The sequence below is a fragment of the Suncus etruscus genome, chromosome 17 (genome assembly GCF_024139225.1).
Source record: "Suncus etruscus isolate mSunEtr1 chromosome 17, mSunEtr1.pri.cur, whole genome shotgun sequence".
Taxonomy (NCBI): domain Eukaryota; kingdom Metazoa; phylum Chordata; class Mammalia; order Eulipotyphla; family Soricidae; genus Suncus; species Suncus etruscus.
Genome location: NC_064864.1, coordinates 39,263,260 through 39,289,206, shown reverse-complemented (window position 1 = coordinate 39,289,206; position 25,947 = coordinate 39,263,260). Strand labels below are relative to the sequence as shown.

General features: G+C 43.3%; 1 protein-coding gene across 6 annotated transcripts in view; it reads left to right on the top strand.

Moving 5' to 3' along the window:
• The window catches only part of SORBS1 (sorbin and SH3 domain containing 1), a 255,471-nt gene that overhangs the window by 214,400 nt on the left and 15,124 nt on the right, over nt 1-25,947 (top strand). For 5 of the 6 annotated variants that reach the window (XM_049790807.1, XM_049790806.1, XM_049790812.1 and 2 more), the window contains 7 exons: nt 7,149-7,321; nt 9,974-10,059; nt 13,904-14,071; nt 18,049-18,095; nt 21,435-21,549; nt 21,701-21,826; nt 22,220-22,414. In XM_049790807.1, the coding sequence (XP_049646764.1) occupies nt 7,149-7,321; nt 9,974-10,059; nt 13,904-14,071; nt 18,049-18,095; nt 21,435-21,549; nt 21,701-21,826; nt 22,220-22,414 (910 nt within the window). Of the gene's footprint in view, nt 1-7,148; nt 7,322-7,832; nt 9,312-9,973; nt 10,060-13,903; nt 14,072-18,048; nt 18,096-21,434; nt 21,550-21,700; nt 21,827-22,219; nt 22,415-24,133; nt 24,914-25,947 lie in introns of all 6 variants that reach the window. The other variant, XM_049790808.1, reaches the window with a different exon arrangement.

Here is a 25,947-nt window from a genome sequence, read left to right as displayed (position 1 = left end):
TGGAATATGTTTCCAAAGATCCCTCTGTTGCTCAGCTGTTGCCAGCTCTTATTAAACACTTGGCAGGAGTGCTTGAGGTTTTTGCTCCTGTTCTTCAACCATTTGGAGATTGTTGAGTAAATTAGACCTATTTTTCTCCCAGTCTATTCAAATGAATAAAATTTTTCTGTAGTTGGCACTGGTGAGAAACCAGCCCATGTGCAGTCCCTAACATTTAGGGAAATGCACAACACATGTTTACTGAATAAGCGAGTGCATCTATAAATCTTAATTAACTGGAATCCAGATCACTTAGTTCTGAGCCAGGCAACTGGTGTACTGAATCTGGCTCCTTTTGCTAGAGGGATGAGAATGACGTGCTGAAGAAACATTGGCAAGACTTGACTTAACCCAAGAATTGAAGAAAGAGGAGTCACATATGGCCCCAGTTCAAGAACGTTGCAGCAGCTGGAGAAATGATGGTGTCGTTTTAAATTCACTTTCATATGTTGGATAGAGTGCTGTTCAGAATGTTATTAGTTAACACAGTCACATATTAAAATAGCCTAGTGGGACTAGAGCAGATAGTACGCTTTGCTTTGTATGTAGTAGACCCAGGTTTAATCCCTGGCATCCCAAATGGTCCTGCAAATACTGCTAGGAATAATTCCTGTGTGCTGAGGCAGGGTTAGCACATGAGTATTTCTGGGCCCCCCAAAACACCCAAACAAAAACTAGGAATAGTCTCAATAACCTAATACAATAACACAATTGGGACCAATAGTCCTATTAGCCTAATACAATTATCTGCCCTCTAAAAAGAAAGAATTTTTATAGTTGGAATCTAGCTCTGATTTTGTATTTCATTTCTGTATAATTATGAGATCAAAAATCAATAGTGTAGGCTGCTTCTTTTAATCGTTGCTGGGTTTATCTCTAAGCATTGTCAAACACTAATGTTTTTTTTTTACTTTTTTTGGTCTAACCAAAGGGCTTTACTCTCTTTGGCCAGGAGGTGACACTCAAGAGCAATTTGTTCTTTTCACAGTGATGGTGATAGAACCCTGGAGAAAGCCCCTTAATCTGATTTAAAATCAAGCCACTATCATCTGAACTATCAGAAACTTTAGATTGTCACATTTTAGGAATCTTGATGCATATAGGACTTGATTTTAGATTTTATAGACTCATCTGTCCCACTGATATTACTTAACCAACAGTACTGGGCAGGTGGCATGCAAAGCTAATAAAGTCTCTTTACTCTTAATGGATTCAGTGTGATGGAAAGACAGACTTGTAAGTAGCTTTGAGGTCCTATTCCATAAAGGCCAAGAAGCAATTCAGGGAGGAGTGAGGGAAGAAAGAAAGGCTCCATTTGGAGATGCAGCCAACCAAAATGTCACAGCACATCATGAATACAAAGATTAAAAGTAAAAATTTTACAGAGCTTTTTAAAATGAAAGTCCTTTACAATGAAACTGCCCTTACCAGTTTTGTCTTGGTTCACCCCCAAGACCACAAAGAAAATTTATATTTTATAAAAATAGTTTTTCCTTTCCAATTTTTTAAAATGCTATTAATGAGAAAGTGTTAGGTACAACTCCACCTCCACCACCACTGTCACTGTCTCTCCATCCAAAGTGCCAGAGCTCCCTCCCATCCCACCAGTTTCTTCGGAGTCAACACATTTAAAAGATAATTATTAGTCTGGGTCACATGCTTACAATAGTGCTAAAAATTATGGTTTTGATGTCTACCTGTCTCACCTCACCACCACCAAAGTATGAGAAACTGCACAAATGTTCTTAAGTTGCATCAGTCCACCCCCATCATTCTTTGCCTCTCCCTGCTTGACTCAATGCTTTCAGTTCTGTCATCACTTGATACCTTCCTTTTCCCTATTACTTTTTTCTTCCCGGAGACACAAATGTTTTTAAACAGTCATTATGATCTCCACTGCTATATCTTCTTCAATTTGTTTAGTTCCCTTTTAAGCTTTGGAGAGTGACTGACAGAAGAAGCTAAATAAATTTTAACCAAATGCATAAATGACCAGTGGAATGGCAGGATCAAATCTCTTCTAGAAAGTTTGCTGGTAATGGTTTGCTGAGTTGATTGGCAGGGCCAGACCTAGAGTCTGAGGTGATGGTGTGGGTCCCTACAGAGGTGAGAGTGAGCCATTGTGAAATGAGACCCAGGAAGTGGAGGGTGAAGTGATAAATGTAAGCTGGGAAGAAGTGGAACTTGGCGATTGATTAGGTTCTAAGGACAAAAGAGGGAAGATGAAAGGATTGATTTTCTGGAATTGAGGACAGGGGTGAAGACTCAGAACTGGGTTTGGTTTGTGACGTGTTGAGTTTCAGATGTCTTAGGATCATCCAAGTGGAGAGGTCCAGAAAACATTTAAAGGTATATGTCAGGAATTAAAAAAAAAAAAAAAAAAGAAGGCTTATAAAGGAAGTATTTTTTGTGAGAGGAGCAGGAGTCTAGGCCACAGCTGAAGGTGTTCAGGAGATCATATTTGGTATCAGAGGTCAAACTTGAGTTGGCTGCATACAAGGCAGTACCTAAACCCCTTTATTATCCCTTTCTGGCACCTGAGAACAGATTTAAAGATACATTGTTTTTTTTTTTTGTTTTTTTTGGTTTTTTTTGTGGTTTTTGGGTCACACCCGGCAGTGCTCAGGGGTTACTCCTGGCTCCATGCTCAGAAATTGCTCCTGGCAGGCACGGGGGACCATATGGGATGCTGGGATTCAAACCGATGACCTCTTGCATGAAAGGCAAACGCCTTACCTCCATGCTATCTCTCCAGCCCAGATACATTGTTTTTTAAGTTTCACCATGCCTATTAGTTTTATGGCCGAAAGAAATTGAGGCTAAGAACAGCTGATGGTTTCCCATGGTTATTTTATTTATGTATTTATGTATTTATCTATTTTTGGACAATACGGGACAAGGCTTACTCCTGGCTATACACTCAGATATTATTGTTGGTGGGCTTTGGGGGACCAGATAATGTCCAGGGATGAAACAGGTTGGCCCTATACAAAACAAACACCCTAGTCTCTCTGCTATTCCTGCCCCTTGTTTCCCATTTTTAAGCCAAATGGGTTTGCCTCATCTGATCCACATTCTTTGTTGGAGTCAGGCTGGGATCACAGCTTGCCAGGACCACGCCTGCACATCCAGACCCTCCTGCTAGAACAATTGGAATCTGTTGGCCCTGAGATGATTGCTCTGTTCTCTTACTTTATTCTTCCAGTGAGTGTGTTTTTCTTGAATTCCCTTGAAATTCAGCAGCCAACTCTGTCTTAGCTAGAGGGTGAGTTCTTCCTGCTGTCTGCTGGCTTGCTCTTTCGTTTTCTTTCTTTTAGGGGTGATCCACAGCAGTGCTGGGACTACCAGGGCTACACTCTGGCACTACTCAGCAGGCCATGTGATGCCTGGATTGAACTCAAGAGCCCTAGGCACTTGCTCTAGTCCTTTGACCTCTCCAGTCCTGATTTGCATTCTCTGTACTAAAAACTAACTCAGTCCAGTTTATTCAGTGCTAAGCTTTTGAATAGAATTTGGTTTTGTTAAGTAATCAGTCGCTGTTAATCTTGACTGTCCTTTTTCAAACAGCCTGAACTACCAAACTGCTTTTTTTTAGGTTTTGTGTTGGAACCATAACTGGTAGTGCTTGGGGACTGTTCCTTGCTCTGTTGTCAGGAGTGACTCCTGGTAGTTTTCAGAGAACCATATTCAGTGCTGAGGACTTGAAGCAGGGATCCCAGGAGGATAAGGCAAGGGTCTTAACCTCAGTGGGGTGCAAGATAAAGGTCTTAACCCCTGTACTATCTCTCTGATCCCAACCTGCTTTTCTTGTCCTTTTTGATCTGTTTTAACATAGCAAAGATCCAATGGTTCTAGGACCTTTGGAAAATGCCTTTACTGATCTGTTTTCCAGTTTATCTTTTGGTATAAGAAGGTAAATGATTTCAGCTGGAGAGATAGTACAGCAGGTAGGGCACTTGCCTTGTGTACAGTCCACTCGAGTTCAATCTCCAGCATCCCATAAGGTCCTCCGAGTCCTGTAGGAGTAATTCCTGTGTGCAGAACCAGGGGTAATCCCTGAGCCAAGTGTGGCCCCAAAACAAACAAAATAGTAATTCATAATTTTAAGAAATAAGTAAAATGATACTTGTCATTTCAACATTATTAAACTTGCTGGAGTAATAAGTTTTGAATTATGCCATTTTAGAGTTATTAGGTAACAGTTTTAAATAAAGAGCACCTACTTTCAGAGTGTTAAACATCTGGAAAAAGCTTGTTGGTTTGATATCAGAGGGAAAACAATTAGCTATAGCAATTTTTTTTCTGAGAGATTTCCTGAGTGCTGGTTCATCGTTTTGGTGGGAAGTCAGGGGGAAAAACAGTGATAAGAGTTGGAATGAAGCCAGAACTGGTAGTGGCTGTGAGTTTGGATGAGATAGAAAAGTTGTGAGGTCAGGCTGAGAGTCATGATTGGAGCAAATTAGGAGGAACTAGGGGAGAAGTTCTGACCTGGGACAGTGATCTGAGTTCAGGCAATTCTGAGGATAGTGGAAAGGGATGAAGGAAGTGGATAGAAACCACTTCAGCTACTCCCCAGGGATGAGGAAGGACTGAGAACCCCAAAGCAAAAGCAGGGCTGTAAATACTGTCCCCTTACAAAATGGATCTAGATTGCCACAGCTATTGGTTGGCAGGAACAAAGACATCTGTACACAGATTTTGGGGGGAGTTATCAAAAAGCAGAAGCAATGAAGCTCAGAATCTAAAAACTTAACTAAAAGGAAAAAGGAAGAAAAGCCAAAGTAGCAGGTAGTGGCTTGGGGGAAGACAGACTCATTGCTGGCAGATTGGTAGAGGAAACAAGGTAGTCGGATGTGCTTCAGAGCAAATGCAGCTCTACCTGTGACGTTCTGTGTGGAATCAGGTGATGAAGGGAGGGGTTGCTGAGCACAGATGTTGGAGCGGATTCTGTAAACTTTTCTCTATACTTGGTCACATTCCTAGTAAAATATTAAAATAAAAAACTCCACCAAGCCATGTACAACTTCAGAGACAAAGACTCCATTTTTGAATCTGGCAAAGCAGATTCAGTAGGTGGCTTTGCTGGCTGGAAAATTAGCCTGTTGGAAGCCTGAGCACTTGGGTGGGCAAGAGGACACTCACTCACCTCCTCTAGCATACGTGAGTCTGTGTCCCAGGGTGAGGCAGAGCATCCTGTCCTGGGGTTAGGGAAAGAGGGAGCTTCAGCGAGTGACTACTCTTCATTTTTTTCTGTGCTGCACCTCATTTCAGAAAGGATTTGTAAAAACTTGGGGGGAGAAACGCCTAGAATTTCAAGGAGATAAAAATAAATGAAGGGTATAAATGAGCAATAATTCATACTAACAACATGGGGCTCTAAGGTTCTGAATACATGTGTTGAAAGAAGCAGTTGTAAAAACCTGCTTTCACTTGCCTCCTGGCTTCCCAGGATAGCTAGGCTGCCTCTTCTTCTTGATTTCAATCTTCTTTCAACCTTGGGCTGTGCTGTGAAGAATAATTCAGAAAAATCACCCAGGTGATAGACTTGAAGTAGCCAACACTGAATGGCCCTCACTTTATTATTTTTGTTTTGTTTTGTTTTTGGGTCACACTCAGCAGCACTCAGGGGTTACTCCTGGCTCTACGCTCAGAAATAACTCCCGGCAGGCTTGGGGAACCATATGGGATGCCAGGATTCGAACCACCGACCTACTGCATGCAAGGCAAATGCCTTACCTCCATGGTATCTCTCCAGCCCCACACTTTATTTTCTTTTAAATTCCTTTTCAATTGAACCACCATGTAATACGCAGTTACAAAGTTGTTCATGATTGAGTTTCAGTCATACAATGTCCAACACCCATACCTTCACCAGTGCATATTTTCCATCACATAATTTCCCAGTTTCCCTCCCTCATTCCCACCTACCTCTACAGCAAACTCTCTTCCTCTCTCTTTCTGTCTCTCTCTTTGTCTGTCTGTCTTCTGTGCCTGTCTTTTCATCTCTCTACTTCTTCCTCTCTTTTCCACTGTGGTTTACAATATTGTTCCTGAAGGGTATTATGCATCTCACTTGTGTTCAGCCATTGGGTCCGCAGCTCTCCTGCTTCAGTTTCCCCTTCTACTTCTGCCCTTCCCCCAGTTTGCACCAACCCTTCCTTTCAGCCCTCCCTTCTGTCTTCTAACTCTCCCCTTTCCTCCTGACCCCTCTCTGCCCTCCTCTCTGTTGCCCCATACCTCCCTCACATCCTCGGCACTGTGTCCTAGTGCCCTTTTAAAGCAGTGCTTTCCAAAGTGAGTGATACTGCTTCCACTCCCCACCCTGCCTTGTGCTAGAATGAAGGCAAATTAGGGAGCAGGAGTCATTGTCCAGAGGTGCAACTGGGGGTACTTTGTTCACTCCAGGTAGATTCCCAAAGAAGTGCTGAGTGATTTTAAAATAAGTTTGGAACGCTCTGTTTGAAAGCATAAATGCAATCAGAACACTCGACTCTTTGAGTACATTTCCTGAGCATAAAGGTGAAGTATAGAACCTTTTAGGAGGATGTGACTCAGTTTGGATGCTTGAACTCTATGTCATGCCATTAACTTGTAGTATGTTTTTTCTGAAAAACAAACAAACAAACAAAAAAACAACAGATGGGACTGGAGCACTATCACAGTGGGTAGGGTGCTTGCTTTGCTTGAAGCTGACCCAAGTTTGTTCCCTGGCATCCCAAATGGTCCCCCAAGCCTACCAAAAGTGATTTCTATTTTGTTTTGTTTTGGTTTTGGTTTTTGGGCCACACCCGGCGGTGCTCAGGGGTTACTCCTAGCTGTCTGCTCAGAAATAGCTCCTGGCAGGCACGGGGGACCATATGGGACACCAGGATTCGAACCAACCACCTTTGGTCCTGGATCGGCTGCTTGCAAGGCAAACGCCGCTGTGCTATCTCTCCAGGCCCCCCAAGTGATTTCTGAGTGTAGAACCAGGAGGATCCCTTGAGCTTTGCAGGGTGTGGCTCAAAAACCAAAAATAAATTAAAAAATAATAAAGAAACAGACAGATAAAAAGTACTAATTTCTTGTCTTTTTCCTCCCTTTCCTTTGCAAAATCATCCTGTTGTTAGCGTCTATTCTTCCAACTTCCACGCAGTGAAGAAAGAATCTGAAGGGGCACCTGTGGATCTCGCTGGTTTGGAGAACGAGAGGCAGATTTATAAAAGTGTCTTAGAAGGTGGCGATATTCCTCTCCAGGGCCTGAGTGGGCTCAAGCGGCCTCCCAGCTCGGCCTCCACAAAAGGTAACCGGGTGCAGCCTACAGGTCTCCCTCAATGCCACAGCCCTTCCAGGGGAGTGATGGCAGCAGCAACTCTAGCGACTGGGAAAACTTCTGCCTGGTTCAGACCCCACAGGCCTTTGAGCCCTCCCCAGTTTCTTATCGGCCATTTTTCTTTCTGGTATTAATAGTTTACTTCCTTCAAGCCCTCACCCTCGCTCTCCTCAAAGCATCTCTCTCTCTTTTTTGTTCTAATTTTCTTTTCTTAGAAATCAGCTGAGCTTTAGCCTTTCCTAATTGTAGCAGGGTAGCCATTTATTTTCCATTGCATCTTTGCACCTGCTTTGCAGCATAGATCATTTTGCTTCTGAACATCAACTAGGAATGGAAGGCAAACATACAGATCAAAATACCCTTTTATGACCAATGAGCATGTCACCTCTCCCCAGCTCCCCTCCCACTCCCTTTTTTATTTTTTAGCAGCTTTCAGCTTTAACCTAATGGGTGTGTTTATTTTATTCTGCATGCTTTCCAGTGGATCGTAAAGGTGGGAATGCTCATATGATTTCTTCATCTTCAGTTCCTAGCCGAACGGTTAGCACTAGCAATGCGTTAGGCCCTCTGTATAAGCACAAGAAACCCCTGTCCGCCGCAAAAGCCTGCATCTCGGAAATCCTCCCCTCCAAATTCAAACCCAGGCTCTCTGCTCCTAGCGCTCTTTTGCAGGACCACAAGAGCATCCTGCTGCCATCAGAGAAGACTCAGAGCTGTGAGAACCTGAGTACTTCCACTTCGAATGATTCCAAAAGAGGTTTCCCCCTCCACATGGGGGGCAGCATCGAGAACCTGCTCTTGCGCTCTCGGCGGGATTATGACAGCAGGTCGAGCAGTACCATGAGCCTGCAGGAATATAGCACCAGCGCCAGGAGGCCCTGCCCTCTCTCCAGGAAGCCTGGCATGCAGTTCTCCATGCTTTACCGGGACATGCATCAGATCAACCGGGCAGGCCTCTTCCCCGGCTCTATCTCCTCCTCCAGCGTTCGGGATCTTGCCTCCCACTTTGAAAGGAGCGGCTTGGGATTGGCCCGGGGTGAACTGGGCACCAGCCAGGAGGGCTCCGAGCATATCCCCAAACACACGGTCTCTTCCCGCATCACGGCCTTTGAGCAGCTCATTCAGCGCTCCCGTTCCATGCCTTCCCTGGATCTGTCCGGCAGGCTGAGCAAGTCCCCCACTCCTGTGCTGTCCCGCCGGGGCCTGACCACAGCCCGCTCAGCCGAGTCCCTCCTGGAGTCCACCAAGCTCCGGCCCAGGGAGATGGACAGTCTGAGTCCCCAGGGCAGCTACACCTCGCCTGTGTGTACCAGTGTGGTAGAGCCCCTCTTGGGGCCTCGGGGTCCCCTGCCTTCCGAGCCACTCTCCACATGTTCCGACGACCTGGACCGCTGCTCCAACATCTCTAGTGACAGCCGAGAGGGCAGCAGTGGCAGCGTTCACGGAGACTTCCCCAAGCACCGTCTCACCAAATGCAAGGGCACCTGCCCGGCCGCCTACACTCGCTTCACCACCATCCGCAAGCATGAGCAGCAGCAGCCATCCCGGCAGTCAGATTGGCACCTGGATTCCAGAGGCGACAAGAGCACCCTCCTCAGGAACATTTACCTGATGAGCCCCCTCCCTTTTCGGTTGAAAAAACCCCTCCAGCACACCCCCAGACAGCCTTTCCCCCGGGACTTCTCAGGTCCCCCAGTGGGCCAGAAACCAGACCTCTCCGGTCAGCCCCATCTGGATGAACCCCAGTCTGCTGCTGGGGGGAAGCCATGGGTCCCTAAACGTGTTTCTTCCTGGCAAGCCATGGCCAGACTAGGCTGGACCACAGAGCCCCCTCAGGAGACACACGAGGCCCCACAGGATCTTCCCAAGGCCTTTAACAATGGGAACCCCGGGCTGTGCTCAGAACGTGGCCTGGACAGCAACAACAACCCACAAAGTGAACTGAGAACATCCCTTGGAGGTGGCCTTTGTGTCTTTGCCCAGTCTCACTTCACCCATCTCCACTGCTTGCTTTGTCCCCCTCCCCTCCCGTGTGGCCCTGGTGCTCCTTCTCTGGTCTGTCCTTTGTTTTCTGTTTGTTTTGCTTGGCGATTCATCATGGCTCGTAGTGGCTGCTCTTCTTTAAAAACAAAAACCCCATGCCATTTAGACTAACCACCAAACTCTTTATATTTCGAAAGAAAAATTGGCCGTTTTAGCTCCTCTGAGAAATTTGTTCATTTGAACTCTCAAGCCCTGTGCAGTTTTGCTTCAGTCCAGCTCACGCATGGATTTTTGAGAGGCAGCCGCTCTCGGTGGCCGTGTGTGTATGTGTGTGTGTGTGAGTGTGAGTGTACAGTGTGTCCCTGTGAGATCCTGCACGCCTCTTAAGGGGGACAGTTTTCAAAGAAGTCCTCTCTTTTTGCTCACCTTTTGGCCTTTTGATTAGTTTTCTCAGAAACTAGTTCACAAGGTTAAAACCGAGGGAAGGGGGTGATTTTTTTTTCCTTAAGAAATTGATTATGGATCATGAATCAATAACTGTAAAAACTTTATTTGTAACAGATGGAAGGTGAAATCTTTTCCCACTCTGGGTTCCCACTAAATCTTTGCCTGTTTTAATTCTACTTTGTTGTCTTGAAGATTCAGAATCCCCAAGACATTTTATACCCGCTGATTATTTGGAATCTGCAGAAGAATATATTCGAAGGCGGCATGATGATAAAGAGGTAAAATATCATCTTTAAAATTTTTAGCTTTTGCAGTACTGGAGAGAGAATACAGAGTGATACTGGTGAGAGAATACTTGCCTTGCACGTGGCCAACCTAGGTTTGATCCCTGGCATCCCATGTGGTCCCCAAGCACCACCAGGAGTGATTCCTGAGTGCAGAGCCAGGAATAACCCTTGGGCATCACTGGATCTGGCCCCAAAACTAAATAAATAAAACCTCAGCTTTTACACAGATAAAAATATGAAGTGCACATTCTCTCTCTCTCTCTCTCTCTCTCTCTCTCTATATATATATATATATATATATATATATATATATATATATGAGAGAGAGATGAGACAGCCAGGCATTTAGAAGCAAAATAATGTATTATATGAGATAAGCTCTGGAATGCCTCTTTTAATTCTCCTTTCAAAAATGTAGTATGTTTTCCCCCAAATGAACAATAGGTGCTAGATGCCAAGTCCAGCCAGTGCTACTACAGGGGAAGTTAAGGAAGAAGGTACCCACCACTACATTCAGACCTCATAGGTGGGAACTGGCATTTGCTCCACTCTGCCACTCTTCATTTATTTTCATCTTATTACCCTATCCCTACTTCTTGCCTAGCTCTGATTATCTCTAGGGAAATATACCCATCCATGTCCCTAGAGAACCAGAGTTCAAAGTTGGGAAAATGTAGTTGAGAAAAAGATGAAAATGAAAATAATAATGAGTATGATTTCATAAAACCATTTGAGAAAGTTTCTGTTAACTTGAAGGAAGAGAAATAATCCTATGATGGTTGATGAGCCCCAGCCAAGCACTAGAGATCTCAGACATGCTTTTTGTACATGGGTATACAGCAATGTGATTGACAGGACTGGAAAAATGACTCCCTTCTTTGGGGTTCTAGTTAGCTACCACGGGAGAAGAATCACAAATGTCTGTTTTAAGAGTTTTCATGGGGTGGGTGGTCAGGAATGTGATTTAGTGGTAGACCACATGCTTCGCATGTGCAGGCTCCAGTTTTATTCCCAGCATTATAACAACAAAATCAAAGAGTTGTCATGAAGCATGCCTTTGGACTTTATGATCCAAGGAAAAGAGTTCCCATAGATCAAGGAAGCTTCAATGTCCATTTTTTGTAATGAAGTAAGAAGTGGAAGAAATACTGTAACTTGGTAGCAGGACGAAGAGAGGCATGCTCATAGAATGCAATTATGTTCCTTCCCTGTAAACTCTGAAGCTCTTAGTCTCTGTTACTCAACTGAGTGTTTTCCAGCGTTTAGGAAACTTTTCTTGAGGACTTTGAGGTGAATCCTTGAGGTGAATTTAGGCTGACTTTGGGGAGAGCTGAATGGTAATTGGCTGCCTGATGATGAGACTCTAGACAGTAATCTACTATAGCTCACCCTTTTTCCAAGGGACACATACTTACTTGTCCCTGATCATGAACAGAAACCAAAGGAACATTGGTTGCACAGAATTCTTTAATAATGAAAAACATGTCGTATGCCCATCAGGCCACAGATCATATTCTCTATTATTCTTGTCATAGAAGTATATGAGAGTACTCTATGTTGGTCTGAGCTGCTACATAAGACAATAGCCTGATATTTTATTGATTTAAGTTGCTCTCTGAAATGGGAGGATTTGATAGAATCCTTGCCCACTACACTATAGGCCTGTTTTACTCTGTGGGTTGAGTAGTTGATGTACTGAAGGCACATTCAGAAGGTGAGCCTTTTATTTTTTATGACTCACTGTCATTATTTGTGATCTAAAAAGTTAAATAGAGGAGTGATGGGTTTGCTCCAGACTGTAGGCTCCAGGCTCTAGGATGGGATGGAGTCACTATCCTTAACCAGTGAGCCCAGAAGCAACATATTCTCAAGTATCATTCTCTTGCCTTGGGTACAAAAACAAGGTAGTCTTCCTGGTGTTGACTCTGGCTTTTATAAATGGTAATAGTCATTATTAAAATTAAAACAAGTATCTTTTCAGAATACCATGATGGTCAGTCTATGAGCAAGGTGAATATCTAGCCAATCCCCTTCTTATATTATATCAAGATAATGACTAAAGTAGGTTCTGGCTTGCCCAGGGTTATATTGTAAATCAGCTTGTACTAGAGGGAGAGCTGATTGGCTTCACATTCGTGGACTGTTCCCCAAATATAGTACACTGTGCATGAAGAACACTTTCTCCTGTCTTTTTTCATGTTAACTTTTACAACAACTTACATAACACTGGAAAGTCCACAGTCATTTGATAAATTGTTTCTTTAGGATTTGTACAACCTACAGGAAAATGGGAAAAAATGGAGGCACCTTGAGCTCAGTGGTCCTTACTTGCCTACTAGAAGAAAACTGTTGGCTTAGTTTATTGCGACTTCTAAGAATGACCAATTGTAATTAATGCTCTTCTACAAATATTGGCCGTGTCAGAAATGTTTAGTTGGTATAAAATAAGAAACATGTTAAAATTCTATCTCATGAAATAAAAGACAGTATGGGGATGATATCTAGAAACAATAGAGAGGAAAATCGGGAGGAACATTCCATGGTAGGTAGCTTGCCACATAGAGAAGAGAGTGCAAGTTAAAGTAGAGAAGGTCTAATATGGAAAGGACATTCATGGCACTACTTCATTTGCAGTAGTACAAATCATAACCCATAATGTCACAAAAGAAAAGGGAGGGGGGGAAGAGAGAGAGAGTGAAAGAGAGAGAGAGAGAGAGAGAGAGAGAGAGAGAGAGAGAGAGAAGTAAAATGCATGCCCCAGAGGCCAGCAGGAGAGGATGGGTGGGAGGGAAACTGTTGACATTGGAAATGTGTATGGTGAAAGTTTTATGCATTATGTGACTGGAACTCAATCATGAACAATACAAACAAGGATATTTGGTGAAATTCAATGTATTTTTAATTTTTGAGGATATATTTTTCTAAACCCAAACACCATGATTCTTATTGTACCCTCTGTGTTTATATTATGTATCATTCCTTTAAATTCAGCATGATTTTACCTAGTGAAGAAATAGCCATGGACTAGAGTAATAATATAGTATTATCTGTACTTCCCTGGCACATGGCCAACCAGAGGTACCTCATATCATCCCCCAAACCTGCCAGGAAGTGATCCCTGAGTGCAGAGCCGGGAGTAGGACTTGATGCCTATCTCAAGACCATCTTAAACTTCCTAAGGCCAGAGGAAGGGTCAGCTGAAGGATACCCTTTACAAGCAAAGGGTACTGTATTTCCTGAAATGAATATCTCTGCCTTATCGATAATATTAGAGTAATAACAGTAGGAAACACCAAAGTGGGCTTGTCAAAAATCCCAATGATAAGTGCCCATAGCATGTTTAATTAGGCTTGACTTATACAGAAAATATCAGCCAACTGGTCCCTGCATGGGAATCCACTGTAAGTGAGCAAAGTAAGGATGGCTCCTCTGGCCATTAGTGTCCCCCAGCATGCCTGTGAATGCTCCAATGTCTTCCTGGGTCACCTGGCCTTTGTTACTGTGGATCAGGAGTCAAGAGGCTTATGGCTGAGCCAGGGGATTACTTGCAAACAGTGTAACTGGAATCTTTTCCTCCCTGCATCCCAGCTTTCCCTGGGTTTCTCCTGGGCTATGCTGCCTCCTCCCTGCACCGTGGACGTACAGCTAACCAGAGTGTAGCCACAGCGTGGCTAAGGGGGAACATGGGAGTTGAACCCATAAATCCCTCTGACATTCAACCATCCAAGTTTCCTTCCTGTTGAACCGACACCTTTTTTCCTTAGTTGTTTGGGTTGGCAGTTTCCCTTACCCTGGACCACTGATTCACTGCCCATTTTATGCAATCTCATGGCAGAAACTGTTAGCGGACCAGAGACGACTTAAGCGTGAGCAAGAAGAGGCCGATATTGCTGCTCGACGCCACACGGGCGTCATTCCGACGCACCATCAGTTTATCACTAATGAGCGCTTTGGGGACCTCCTCAATATAGACGATACGGCAAAAAGGAAATCTGGGTCAGAGGTCTGTTTTGGTTGCCTCGATCTGCTGCTTGACCCAAAGCAATATTTGCCTCCCTTTGGCATTGCCTTCTGTAGGCCAAATTAGTTCTCCAAACAGCATCTGTCATCCTGCCTTCCTTTAGGCTTGCTTTGGCTCCTCTGTGGCTGGTTACTGGACATGGTTCCCATTATGTCCTGTGCTCTGTTATGTTCAAGCATGCCTGGCTGTGGGACCGGGATCTGCTGGCACACACACCCCTACTGCATGCCTTAGAGCATTGGCTGCCTTCATGAGTCCAGTCCTCTACATCCTGCATTTTATCATGAGCCTGTGTTGCCTGTGCATTCTGCTTAGAATTCTTTTGCCCTCATAGCTATAGTGTGGAAAATTGATAAGATGGTTCTTTAAAGGAATACTTTTGTGGAACAGGGCAAAGGTTATCCAGAAATGTTTTGTTTATACTATAGATATGACCCTAAAATTTAGCACCAGTCATATTGAAATATTAGGACATAATACTGCTGCTTGAGGGTTTGTGAGGGCTGAAGTGTCCATGAAGAAATGTTGAAATCCCAAGTTCTGCAGCTATGAGAAATTCATGGCCTTGAGAGGCATTGTACTTGCTCTTTCATTTTGACATTTCTCAGCTGAGATTATGAAAGCTTGATATTATAAAAGGGAGAAAACACGAACTGTCAAAAGGGATTTTATCTAGGCCTGCCTGACTTCCTGCCCTAAGGTCAATGTGTGGAAATTCTTGTGCTAGCCTGATGTTGTATCTTGCATCAGTAGACTTGTTTGTCTCAGGGAATTTGTCTGGGATTCAAATTAGTTTAGGATTCAAAAAGGGGGAGCATGATCCCTAGAATGCATACAGTTTTACATTCTTTCAGTATAATAGTCCACTAATATTTTGGGTTCTATCTTTGAGTTCCAAAGGCATCTCTGGCTCTTTATGAAAAAAAGCACTAAAAAGAAAAAGCTTGTAACAAAGAAAAGGCAGAAAAGAGCAGGTGTTTCTTGCCAGGGACAGAAAGAAACCCCTAAATCCTCTGTTCTTGCTCTTTCTCAAACCTTCTCTGTTCAGAAAGTGTCTAGGGTGAATATTCTTATTCACCAGTTTTCCTGCATCTGAGCTGTCCTCATACCACAAGAATGAGAGACTGTTTGAAATACCCATTATTGCCCTCCATCCATAGTATTTCCAATGGCTAGGTGGTTCCAGAAATTTTTCATCTCTAACCAGTTCCCAAGTGACCTTGGGCCCACACTTTGAAAATAGTACCCTAAATAATGACTGAAACAACAAAGTAAAAGCCAACAAATCTTAACCAGTGTTCACCTGTTCTATACCTGCAGACCACCACTGCTCCATGGACCAGAAGATGAAAATTACTGATGTAGATATATAATATTGTGGCTCCCTTTCAGTAGAGTTTGGGTGAACACTAATTCAATGAGTGACTCTGAGGGAGGCAGAAACAGGATTTAGATATACCCTTGTGAAGCTGGTAGTTTAATGGAAAATGCATCATCATAACAGTTATTTCTGCCCTGTAGTCAGTAACACTATGCTCTAAGATAGAAAGAAAATATAGATTTAGTATGAGAAAGAAATTTAATTTAAGAAATTTAAGAAAGAAATTTAATAAATTTAATGACACTTTGAATAGCAAATAGTAAGTCTGGGGCCAGAGCCATAGCACAGCGGTAGGGCATTTGTCTTGCACATGGCTGACCCAGGATATACCTCAATTTGATCCCCAGCATCCCATATGATCTCCCAAGCCAGGAGCAATTTCTGAGCACATAGCCAGGAATAACCCCTGAGTGTCACCGGTGTGGCCCAAAAAACAAACAAACAAAAAACAAATAGTAAATCACATAATTAGCAAGTCTTCTGTGTCAATAGAATCATTGTTTTGCTATTTTTATTTATCTAACAATTTTCTGTACAGAAAAATGCAGATCTTACCAACTCCCAGTTGCCAATTTACCAATTATATAATAAGCTAAACACCCATACAGTTTTAGTAATAGGTAAAATTGATAGATGAAATCAATTTGCTCTATAGCTTGGTGTCATTGGGTAACCCACCTGAATTTATTTTTAAGTAAAAACAGATTTTATTTAGAAATTCTGAGGAACAGGAGGAAGAAGGAGAGAGAGAGAGAGAGAGAGAGAGAGAGAGAGAGAGAGACAGAGACAGAGAGAGAGAGAGAGAGAGAGAGAGAGAGAGAGAGAGAGAGAGAGAGAGAGAGATGCTCTTAATAGAGAGCACAGGCTTTTCCAATGATAGAGCCCAGTATATCCCCCCGAGTTAAAGTATAAAAGTCCACATCTCCACATCTCCAGAGGAGAAATGTGGTAAACATATGTTCAGGTACCATGTACCCAGTCAACATATGTGTGCCATTTAATTTTTTAAAATTGAAATGCTGAAATTTTTCCTTTAAAGTTTGGTCATTGGCCTCTTGTGAACCTGCCATTGATCAGTTGCCTACAACTCTTAAATCTTGCTCTCTTTGGCCACAAGCAGATCCAAATGCAGGCATTGGTGTGGCATTGTTTATAAGGCATTCCATTAACCTCTAATGTGTATATGTATTAGGAGAGATGGGACATCAACATGAAAAAATTAAAATTAAAATTGCTTCTAAATTCATGGCCCTGTAGGAGATCCTAGCCAAACCCCAATGTGATACTTAGAAAGAGGCATATCACTTACAATTAGGGTCTACTTGGTGAAGTTTCAAATTACCTATTTCTCCTCACCTGGACTCTTCTATTTTCTCCACTCCACTTTACTCATACACTCTGATACTGAAAAGAAAGTGTGTAATTTAATTTGCATCATGTTGTTTCCCAAGTTCTGAGAATCATAACAGTTGAAATTGGAACTGCTTGTGACTACAGAGCCAAAATTCTAATGATAGCCACATACAGCTTTCTCACATGATTTTTTCCCACTGTCTTTGTTTTTCTTTTCCTTTTTTTAATTTTTTTTTGGAAGTCAGATAAATGAGCTTTTTACAGTATGGAAGAAAATAACACAAATAGATATAGTAAAAGTGAAATTTGAGATGAAGAAATACCAGGCAGAAAGACAAGATAGAACAAGAAGATATATCTGATTCGAACACAAAGTGTGTAATAAAGGATGGAAGCAGTTCAGTGTGAGCGGGAAGAAATTACCCAAAGGCCTTAACCCACGTCAGGAATTGAGATTTGATCTGAGGGATGGTTGAGAGCCTCAACCAACTTCAAGGAAGTGATGTGATGGAAGTATTTAAGGAATGTTATTTGTGCTCCTGAATGACTGTAGATTAAAGAGAGACAACGCAAAATCTCACAAAAGAAGCTTTATGCCTGCAAAGCTCGAGGTCAGACCTAAGTAGGGTTCTGGACAGATGTCATGTCTTGATATTAGGAGGTGGGGACCAAGTCTGAAATAAGAAAGCAATTCAAAAAGAAAGGAGCCTTGAAGACAAATGAGCCTATGGTTCACTTGTGTCTTTTTTTTTTTTTTTTTTTCCGAATGATCTACAGACCAAGAGAAATAATTGCAGTGAGAGGTGAAGCAGAGCTTTGTTTGTTTTCAGGTCATAATTTCAATGGAAATTAAGAAAAGAGACGATGTCTCTTGAAAAAGTAAGACCAGGAATGGCTTAGAACTTTTGGCCAACCTTGATTTGTTTGTGTTTTTAATGATCATGGGCAGCTTTGAGGAACTAGCACTGCAGCTTTGCTACTTTTCTAATCATTCTCTTCCCCAAATCTGGCCCTTCTTAGAGAGATGTTCATGCATGACATAGTTGACCAAATTTTTAGTGTCCAGTTAGAGTCAGGCAAGAAGGATTTTTTGCCTAGATTTCTATGCAGAACGAACTGGTTAGAGTGAATTTTTCTGCTTCATTTTCTGGAAACTTGTGAGACTGTGTTCTTCTCATTCATATGTGAATTGTGATTTTAACTTGTTATCATTTGTTGTGTTTAGATGAGACCTGCAAGAGCCAAATTTGACTTTAAAGCTCAAACACTGAAGTAAGTGCCATTGGTCGCATTTGTAATTTTAATTATCTCTTTGAAATAAAGGATGATTTAAAAATAAATCATGTATAGAACTTTTCAAGGTACCAATTGCTGTTTAAAGTACTTTATACATAAACATAGTCTTATACTACATATCATTATGTGTAACTGTATAAGAGGGTTATTATTATGAATGTTCTTTGTGCAAATGGGGACATCAAGGAACTACAAGGCTAAGGAACTTGCCCAAGCTGGTCAATGTGGGAGTTGTGATTCAAACCCAGGCAGCAGGGGTTCTTCCATCATGCCTTCCTGCAGCTACCTGTGTAGAGACTTTTCTTGATTAAAGGTGGCTCCATCTTACTCACCTATTCTATAAAAGGAATCAAGTCCATCCTCTAGGAAGTTAAGTTTATCAGATTTGTTACAAGTCTCCTAAGAGCTTTGGAATCACATGAAGGAGAAACACCATTCCAGAAATACTTCTCACAGAGTGTTCCTTCATAGAAGTGAGTCGAGAGGGGCACTGCATAATTTCTTTAGGAGATACTTTGGTATTGGCATATTAATAGCTCTAGAAGTCTTAGAATGAAGAAATATAATTAGCATATTTTGTCATCTAAATTTAGATGACCAGGAAATTTTTATATTTTCCATGGAATGAGATTTGGGAAATTCTACCAGATACTGGGTTCCTGAAGGAAACTGCTCACTTTATGTCTAATTATGGATGAAAACAAACCCTGAGTTTTCATTGGCAGCAGGGCACATCAGCCATCCTATTGTTCTGCAACTTGGCCTCACATCTGGTAATGGGAGGGATCATTCCCCTCCCATCCCTGGATGCCGCATGAAGGAAATGCCAAGTAGCAGCACTCAGTTGTGGTTTTCATCTCCAGCACAGAATGGTCACCAGGCATTGATTTTTCAGAACTGAGGCCCAAATGGGATGAACTTGAGTTTCTTTGCAAGTATTCCTATCCTATAGCTCAATTGATAGCATCCAGGGCTGGAAAGGTGATGGACTCTAGAGTCAGGAAGTCTGGGTTTGAATCCTGATGGTGCTGGGTGGTTCCTGTGATGGTAAACAAGTCTTTCACCTCTCCCAGTTCATTTCCTTGGGCACAGAGTGCTTCTTTGGCAGAGTTACCAAGATGATATTGAAAAACATTTTGCATCACACAAAGTCTATATCCCTCCCCCCCCCAACCATTCATTGAATGATTTTGTGATGCTTTCTTTATATCCAGATTTGATAGATCAACCTTTCTTTTTTTTTTTTTTTTTTTTTTTTGGTTTTTGGGCCACACCCGGTAACGCTCAGGGGTTACTCCTGGCTATGCGCTCAGAAGTTGCTCCTGGCTTGGGGGACCATATGGGATTCCGGGGGATCGAACCAACCAACGGACCGGGGTCCGTCCAAGGCTAGCGCAGGCAAGGCAGGCGCACCTTACCTTTAGCGCCACTGCCCGGCCCCGCGATCAACCTTTCTTTTGAGCAGTGCTGTCAAATAGAATAGGTAAAGAAATAGAAAAATTCAGCTTAATCCCATTTACTAGCATTTCTGATACAGGGCAAGAGGATTCCTTCCTCCTGAACCTGCTCAGCAAACCATTGCTGCCTTCAGAAAAAGAATTCAAGGCAAACCATGGACTTGAGTCTCTTTAAGTATTTTTAGTCCCTGGGTTCTATTTTTTTTTTTTTTACTTAGTTAAGTTACTCAAAAGGGGTATTCTGTGGGTGCACTCAGGTCCTCAGAGTAAATCAGGCTTCACATGTGAAGCAGGATTTTGCATGCTCTGTCCCAGGCTGATATACAGCATGACATACCAGGAAAGATCTCAAGTAGATCTTGTTTCTCAAACATTGTTTTTACTAGATATCATCAAAGTGGTTTTTAGTCAGATGAGGTGTGGTCCATTTAAGGACAGCAGCTCCAGGCTCCCCCTAAAACCTCTCCTTTGGCCACAACTTCCAAAATTTTACTCTCCTGCTATTCTACTCCATGCCTCCAGGGAGGTCTTCAGAGTTCCCACATGCCTCTGCAGAACATGGGGTGGTTGGAGGGGGAATGAGGTTTAACTTGCATATCTCCAGGAAAATTGGATATGCTGAGGATCTTGTTCATCCCTGTCTCTGGTTAGGGGTTAAGAGAAGGGTTATTTAGGATACCTCCAAAGAAGGCTATGGAAAAATTGGGCTTAAGCCATTGCTTTCTTAATAGAAACCACTATCCCATATCCCCTTCCTACACCTCCTTAGGTGGATTAGAATGCTAGCTACCAGCGCCAGGCCCACAAAGGCAGCCTTGTTCATGCAGCACAGTGTTGACTTTGTGTAAAGTTTTCCAGATGTGTCCCTATTGTGTAGACAGCACCCCCACCCATACCGAGGGACTTCCTGACACACCACGAAGCAGGCACAGCTCCTTCAGCTTAGTCCGAAACCCAGCATTCTTACTCTTGGTTTCATGCAAATGGAGCAAGCTCTAGGTCATTTTATTTTCAATCCCCAAAATTTTCAAGTTACATTTTTCAGGTTCGCCTTTTTTTTTCACTCCATATGTCATTTATCTTTTTTATTTTTCTTAATTGTTGTTTAAAAGGACTCCAAATTGCTAAAGATTGACATTGTTCTTGAGACAAAGAAGGGTTTGGATAAGGAACACTCTACTTTTGTTTCCACTGTTCTCTCACACAGTGAGAAGGAAGTGAATGCATGTACCTGAGCACTAATTATACACAAAAGTGACATATTAGGTGTTCTGCTTGTACATTGTTGTTGAATTTTTCAGTAACTCTGAACTAGTTTCTTTTTTGCAGATAAACTAATCTTAGAAAGAGAATCTTATCCAGGAGCTAGTAAAATAGAATAACTGGGTTTTGAAGTCAGGTCCACCTCATTTTAGAACCTTTATGCTCCATAATAGATGATGAGAGGGTAAGTGGATGAATAGCTCATTGAAGGGATGAGAGAGGGCACCTATATTTTATAAATGATTTGTAGGTGATTTAAAGCAATAAAGGCACAGTTTTCCAGGGTGTAGGAGAGGTTAGCACTGGTAGTGAGCCTGTATAAGGAAGCATTTTTATCATGGTAATGAGCACTAGTTAAGATGGTGAGGGGTAAGTGGATTTTAAAGTTACCATTTGGCCCACAAAAACCTGGGGAAAAGTGTTCATATCACATGATTTCCTGGTTAGTTCAGGTTCTGATTTCCAATTATAGGACATCCTCCTGTAATTTGTCCCCTTTTTACCTCTCAAAGTCTCCTTTTGCCAAAAAAAATTGAGTCTCATAACCTTAACACATTGAAACACCTGCTGACAAGTCTTGACCCTCTATCTACAGGGAGCTTCCTCTGCAGAAGGGAGATATCGTTTACATTTATAAACAGATTGATCAGAACTGGTATGAAGGAGAGCACCATGGTCGTGTGGGCATCTTTCCCTGCACCTACATTGAGGTATGGTATCTAGTTCTTTTCTTCCTACAGAGAAACACAGTTGTGCCCAGAACCTCATTCATTTACCAAATGCTTGCATTTTTTATTTTCCCCCCTTTCTTCTCATTTCCACTTTCTTATTCCTTTTTCTCTGTTGCCTTTAATTTTTCAGCTGCTTCCTCCTGCTGAAAAGGCTCAGCCCAAAAAGTTGCCTCCAGTGCAGATTCTGGAATATGGAGAAGCTATTGCTAAGTTTAACTTTAATGGTGATACACAAGTAGAAATGTCATTCAGAAAGGTAAGTCATCCTTTGCCTTGGAAAATCTTTTTTTTTTTTTTTTTTGGGCTACACCCAGCAGTGCTCAGGGGTTACTCCTGGCTGTCTGCTCAGAAATAGCTCCTGGCAGGCACGGGAGACCATATGGGACACTGGGATTCGAACCAACCACCTTTGGTCCTGGATCAGCTGCTAGCAAGGCAAACGCCGCTGTGCTATCTCTCCTGGCCCTGCCTTGGGAAATCTTGGATGATGCTGTTGCTGTGGAAGCTGGAGGAGTGCAGTAGTGAAATGCTGGCTGGTGACAACATCTGTACACCAGAGAACTGTGTTCAAACATTGTGTCAGAAACAATTGGAGGATTTTTCTGAGGTGGGTGTGACAAGGACACTTTGCCGTGCTGCCTCTTTTCAGGGTGAGAGGATCACGCTGCTTCGACAGGTGGATGAAAATTGGTACGAGGGGAGGATTCCAGGGACATCCCGTCAAGGGATCTTCCCCATCACATATGTGGATGTGCTCAGGCGGCCATTGGTGAAGAATTCCACGGATTATATTGACCTGCCCTTCTCCTCCTCCCCAAGTCGGAGCGCTGCTGCAAGTCCCCAGGTAGCTAAGCTTCTCATCATTGGTTTTTACAATAAGCATGGCAGACCCACTGTGCCCCAATTGCATACAGCTTGTCTGAGGTGGTTCTTCAGGGTGATTGAGAGCCGGTGGAGCGATGGGGGGCATCTACAACAGGGTATGTTTTCTTGAATATAAATAACATTTTCCCCAGCACTCCATGGCAGATGTAATAGCTCAAGGAGAAAGGACAAACTTGAGTTAATTGCTCTGGGGATAAGAATACTTAGGAAATAGATATTTCTGTTGCAATAGATATATTCTTATTTATCCAATAGATATATAGTAAATAGATATATCTGTTGGCCCAGAATTCTGTACCAGGAGCATTCCATCCTATGGTGCTTGGATTCCACCATGTCACCATGTCTGCCATCACCTGGCATGATTCTCAGTCATCTCATTGGTTGATTTACTTTAAGAAGTAAAGATCCGGGGCCGGTGTGGTGGCGCTAGAGGTAAGGTATCTGCCTTGCCAGCGCTAGCCTAGGACGGACCACGGTTCAGTGTTCCATATGGTTCCCCAAGCCAGGAGCGACTTCTGAGCGCGTAGCCAGGAGTAACCCCTGAGCGTCACTGAGTGTGGCCCAAAAACTATAAAAAAAAAAAAAAAAAGAAGAAGAAGAAGTAAAGATCCAGAATCTCTTGGTAACCAGCAATCAAATTGGACTCAAACATTACATCTACTTTGGGCCCAAAAGTAGGCTTATTACAAGATGTTTGCTGCCCTGATCATTATGAGCAAACTTGCTTTGAGAATATGAGTTATTCTCAATCTTTCCCAAAGCTAAGAAGATATGAGGGCCTTGGGTTCAGGAGAGGTTGAGTGACTTCCTGTCTAAGATACAAGCTCATTTGGCTTGGTACATGTTGAAAGGAGGCAAGGGGGAAGAGTAGGACCTTTATACCTGGGGTGACTTGTTTGGTACCTCTTCTCTCATCTCCTAGTCATTTCCCCTTATTTTACCTGCTCATCAGTGACCTTAGGAAGTGACTTTGGCCAAGAGTCTCACCTGGCCTGTCCCAGGACTGCCTCTGCAGTGAGCTCCAAGTCCTGTGATCTTCTAGGCAGTGTGATATCTGTGAAAGACATTCTGCTTTGGGTTAATATGGAAAATTCAAAAACGTTTTTTATTTGACTGTAGTCTGGCAGGAGTAGAAATTAAGATGGCTTAGATGGCAGCATTTCTCACACTCCTCTCTGGAAGATTCTTTACTGATTATCCCTCCTCCCTATTCATCTACGCTCCTTACCTCTGACCAAGAGAATGAAAATCCAAGAGGGGCCAGAGAAGTGCAGTGGTGGTGCCTTTCTTCCCTCCTGCTTCTGGGTCAATTTTCAGAGGTGACTGTCTGCATAAAGGAAAAGGGAGGATTCCCAAATGTGTCCCTTTGTATATTTGATTGTGCAAATCATGCCAGCATCATCTCTCACTGCTCCAAGGGGAACCCTTCTCCATTCCCATCAACTTGCATCCTCTGCACACATACACATGCATGTAAAGGCACCCACCTACATCGAAATTTCTCTCTGAACTAACCCAGTGGTTTCCTTTTGGGGCGCCAGTGTGCCTGATCCTTTTTTCCATTCCAACCCTCCTTTTATATCTCCTGTGATAATGCTCTTTGTTTTTCCATTATGCTGATACTTGTGCCTTTTGCTTTTTTCTTTTATTTTCCTCTCTCTTTTTTCTGTATAAGTTTCCGAGTCACAGCAAACAGCTTGTACCAGCACCCCTGACCCTGCCTCCCCCCAGACGAACCCTGTCCCCTGAGCTGCATGCTGTCACCTCTGAGTGGATCTCACTGACCGTTGGGGTCCCAGGCCGGCATTCTCTGGCCCTCACGCCTCCTTTGCCTCCTCTGCCAGAGGCTTCCATGTATAACACAGACCCCTTAGCCTTTTTGGCAAAACCCCGTCCCTCCCTGTCCCTCAGTCTTCCCCACTTGAGTTGGTCATCCCATCCCACTCCATACTCTGTCATTTCCCCACTGGCCCTGCCTCCCCCTGACAGAACCTACTCTCCGGAATCCAGTGCTCAGACTGCCCCTCAGCTCAATGGAGACAGTGGTGTCCACGTATCATTTTCCGATGACACCCAGGATAGCTTCTCCCAGCCACCAGTGCCCCATAGGAGCTCTGATAGAGTGATCTCAGAGCTTAGCAGTGCCTTTAGCAGCCAGGGAAAGCGGCAGCTGCAGCAAGAAAAGAATGGACAGTCTGAGAGGAAAGCAGAGAGAGAGGCAGGTGAGAGAGGCCTCGGTGGACCCAAGATCTCTAAGAAGAGTTGCTTGAAACCATCAGACGTGGTCAGGAGCCTGAGCACTGAACAGAGACTCTCAGATCTCCACAGCCCCGAGGAGAGCCGGCCCAGCCAGCCCTTGGGTAGCCCATTTCCGGGAAGGGAGACTGAGCAGACAGACCTGCATAGAGGTGGTGAGCAGGCTAAGAGGATGGCTGCTCGGAGTGGTATGAGCCAGGTAGGCCTGCAGCATGACTGTGTGTGCCTTGGCATCTCACTTGACAGGGTGGGCCATCTGTCTTGGCTATGGTCCATCCGCTGAAGCCAAGCAGATGCTCATGAGACCTGTCTGCTTGCTTGGGGAGCAAAAATATTGTCTAGGAGGGAACAGGGATCTTGGCTTTAGGTGTTAAGTGTGGGGAGAGTTGGAAGCAAAGTACAGGCTACATTTCTGGCCTCTTGTGGTGATTCAGAAATTACCTACTCCCTCCTTTTGAGGGCCCGATGCAGCCTGTGAGAGGAAGGTCTTCCTCATACCCCTTGTGTGCTCAGAGATTGTCCTTGGTCTGCTCTGACTAACCCAGTAGAGGTCTCTAGCTGTAATTTGCTTACTGTGGCTTGGTTTTTGTGTGAGGCGTACTTTGTTTCCATAACCTGTGATGCTCTGCTAGTGTACAACTCTGTCAGCTCTTTGTCCTTTCTCATATTTGTGTGGTAACTTAGAGACTTTGTTCACTGATGAACAAGCACATTTGGTTCCAGGGAGGAACAAATAGGCCCAGCAGTGGGGTTCTAACAGCTTGGGCCTTTCAGGGGACATACTGAGTCTTCAAGTGACTGTCCATTTTATTTCTGGGTTTGTCTCAGAGATTTCAGGATCTGAATCATGGTGGCCTTAGTGTACTTTTTGAGTACTGAACAATTTGATGGGAGTTTAATGTGGCACTTAGATCACAATTCTCATTTGGACTGATATTTAGAAACCTTCCAAAACTTAAAGATTTTGGGCAGCTTCCCCCTCTTACTATCTAATATTTGGGAATTGATTTCTGTCAGCTGAGTCTCAGTTTCTTCAAACAGAGTTGATTATACCTACGTGGGCGAATGAATTCCCTGAAGCATTGTGTCTGAGTGCTTAGCACACAGGCTAGAAACAAAATGTGGACACTTTGTAAGTAGAAACTGTGGAGTCTCCATCATGGACACATCTAGAGATGCTTCTGCAAAAGAGAACATTCTAGAATGTCCTTAGTATCAGTTGGATTCTTGAAA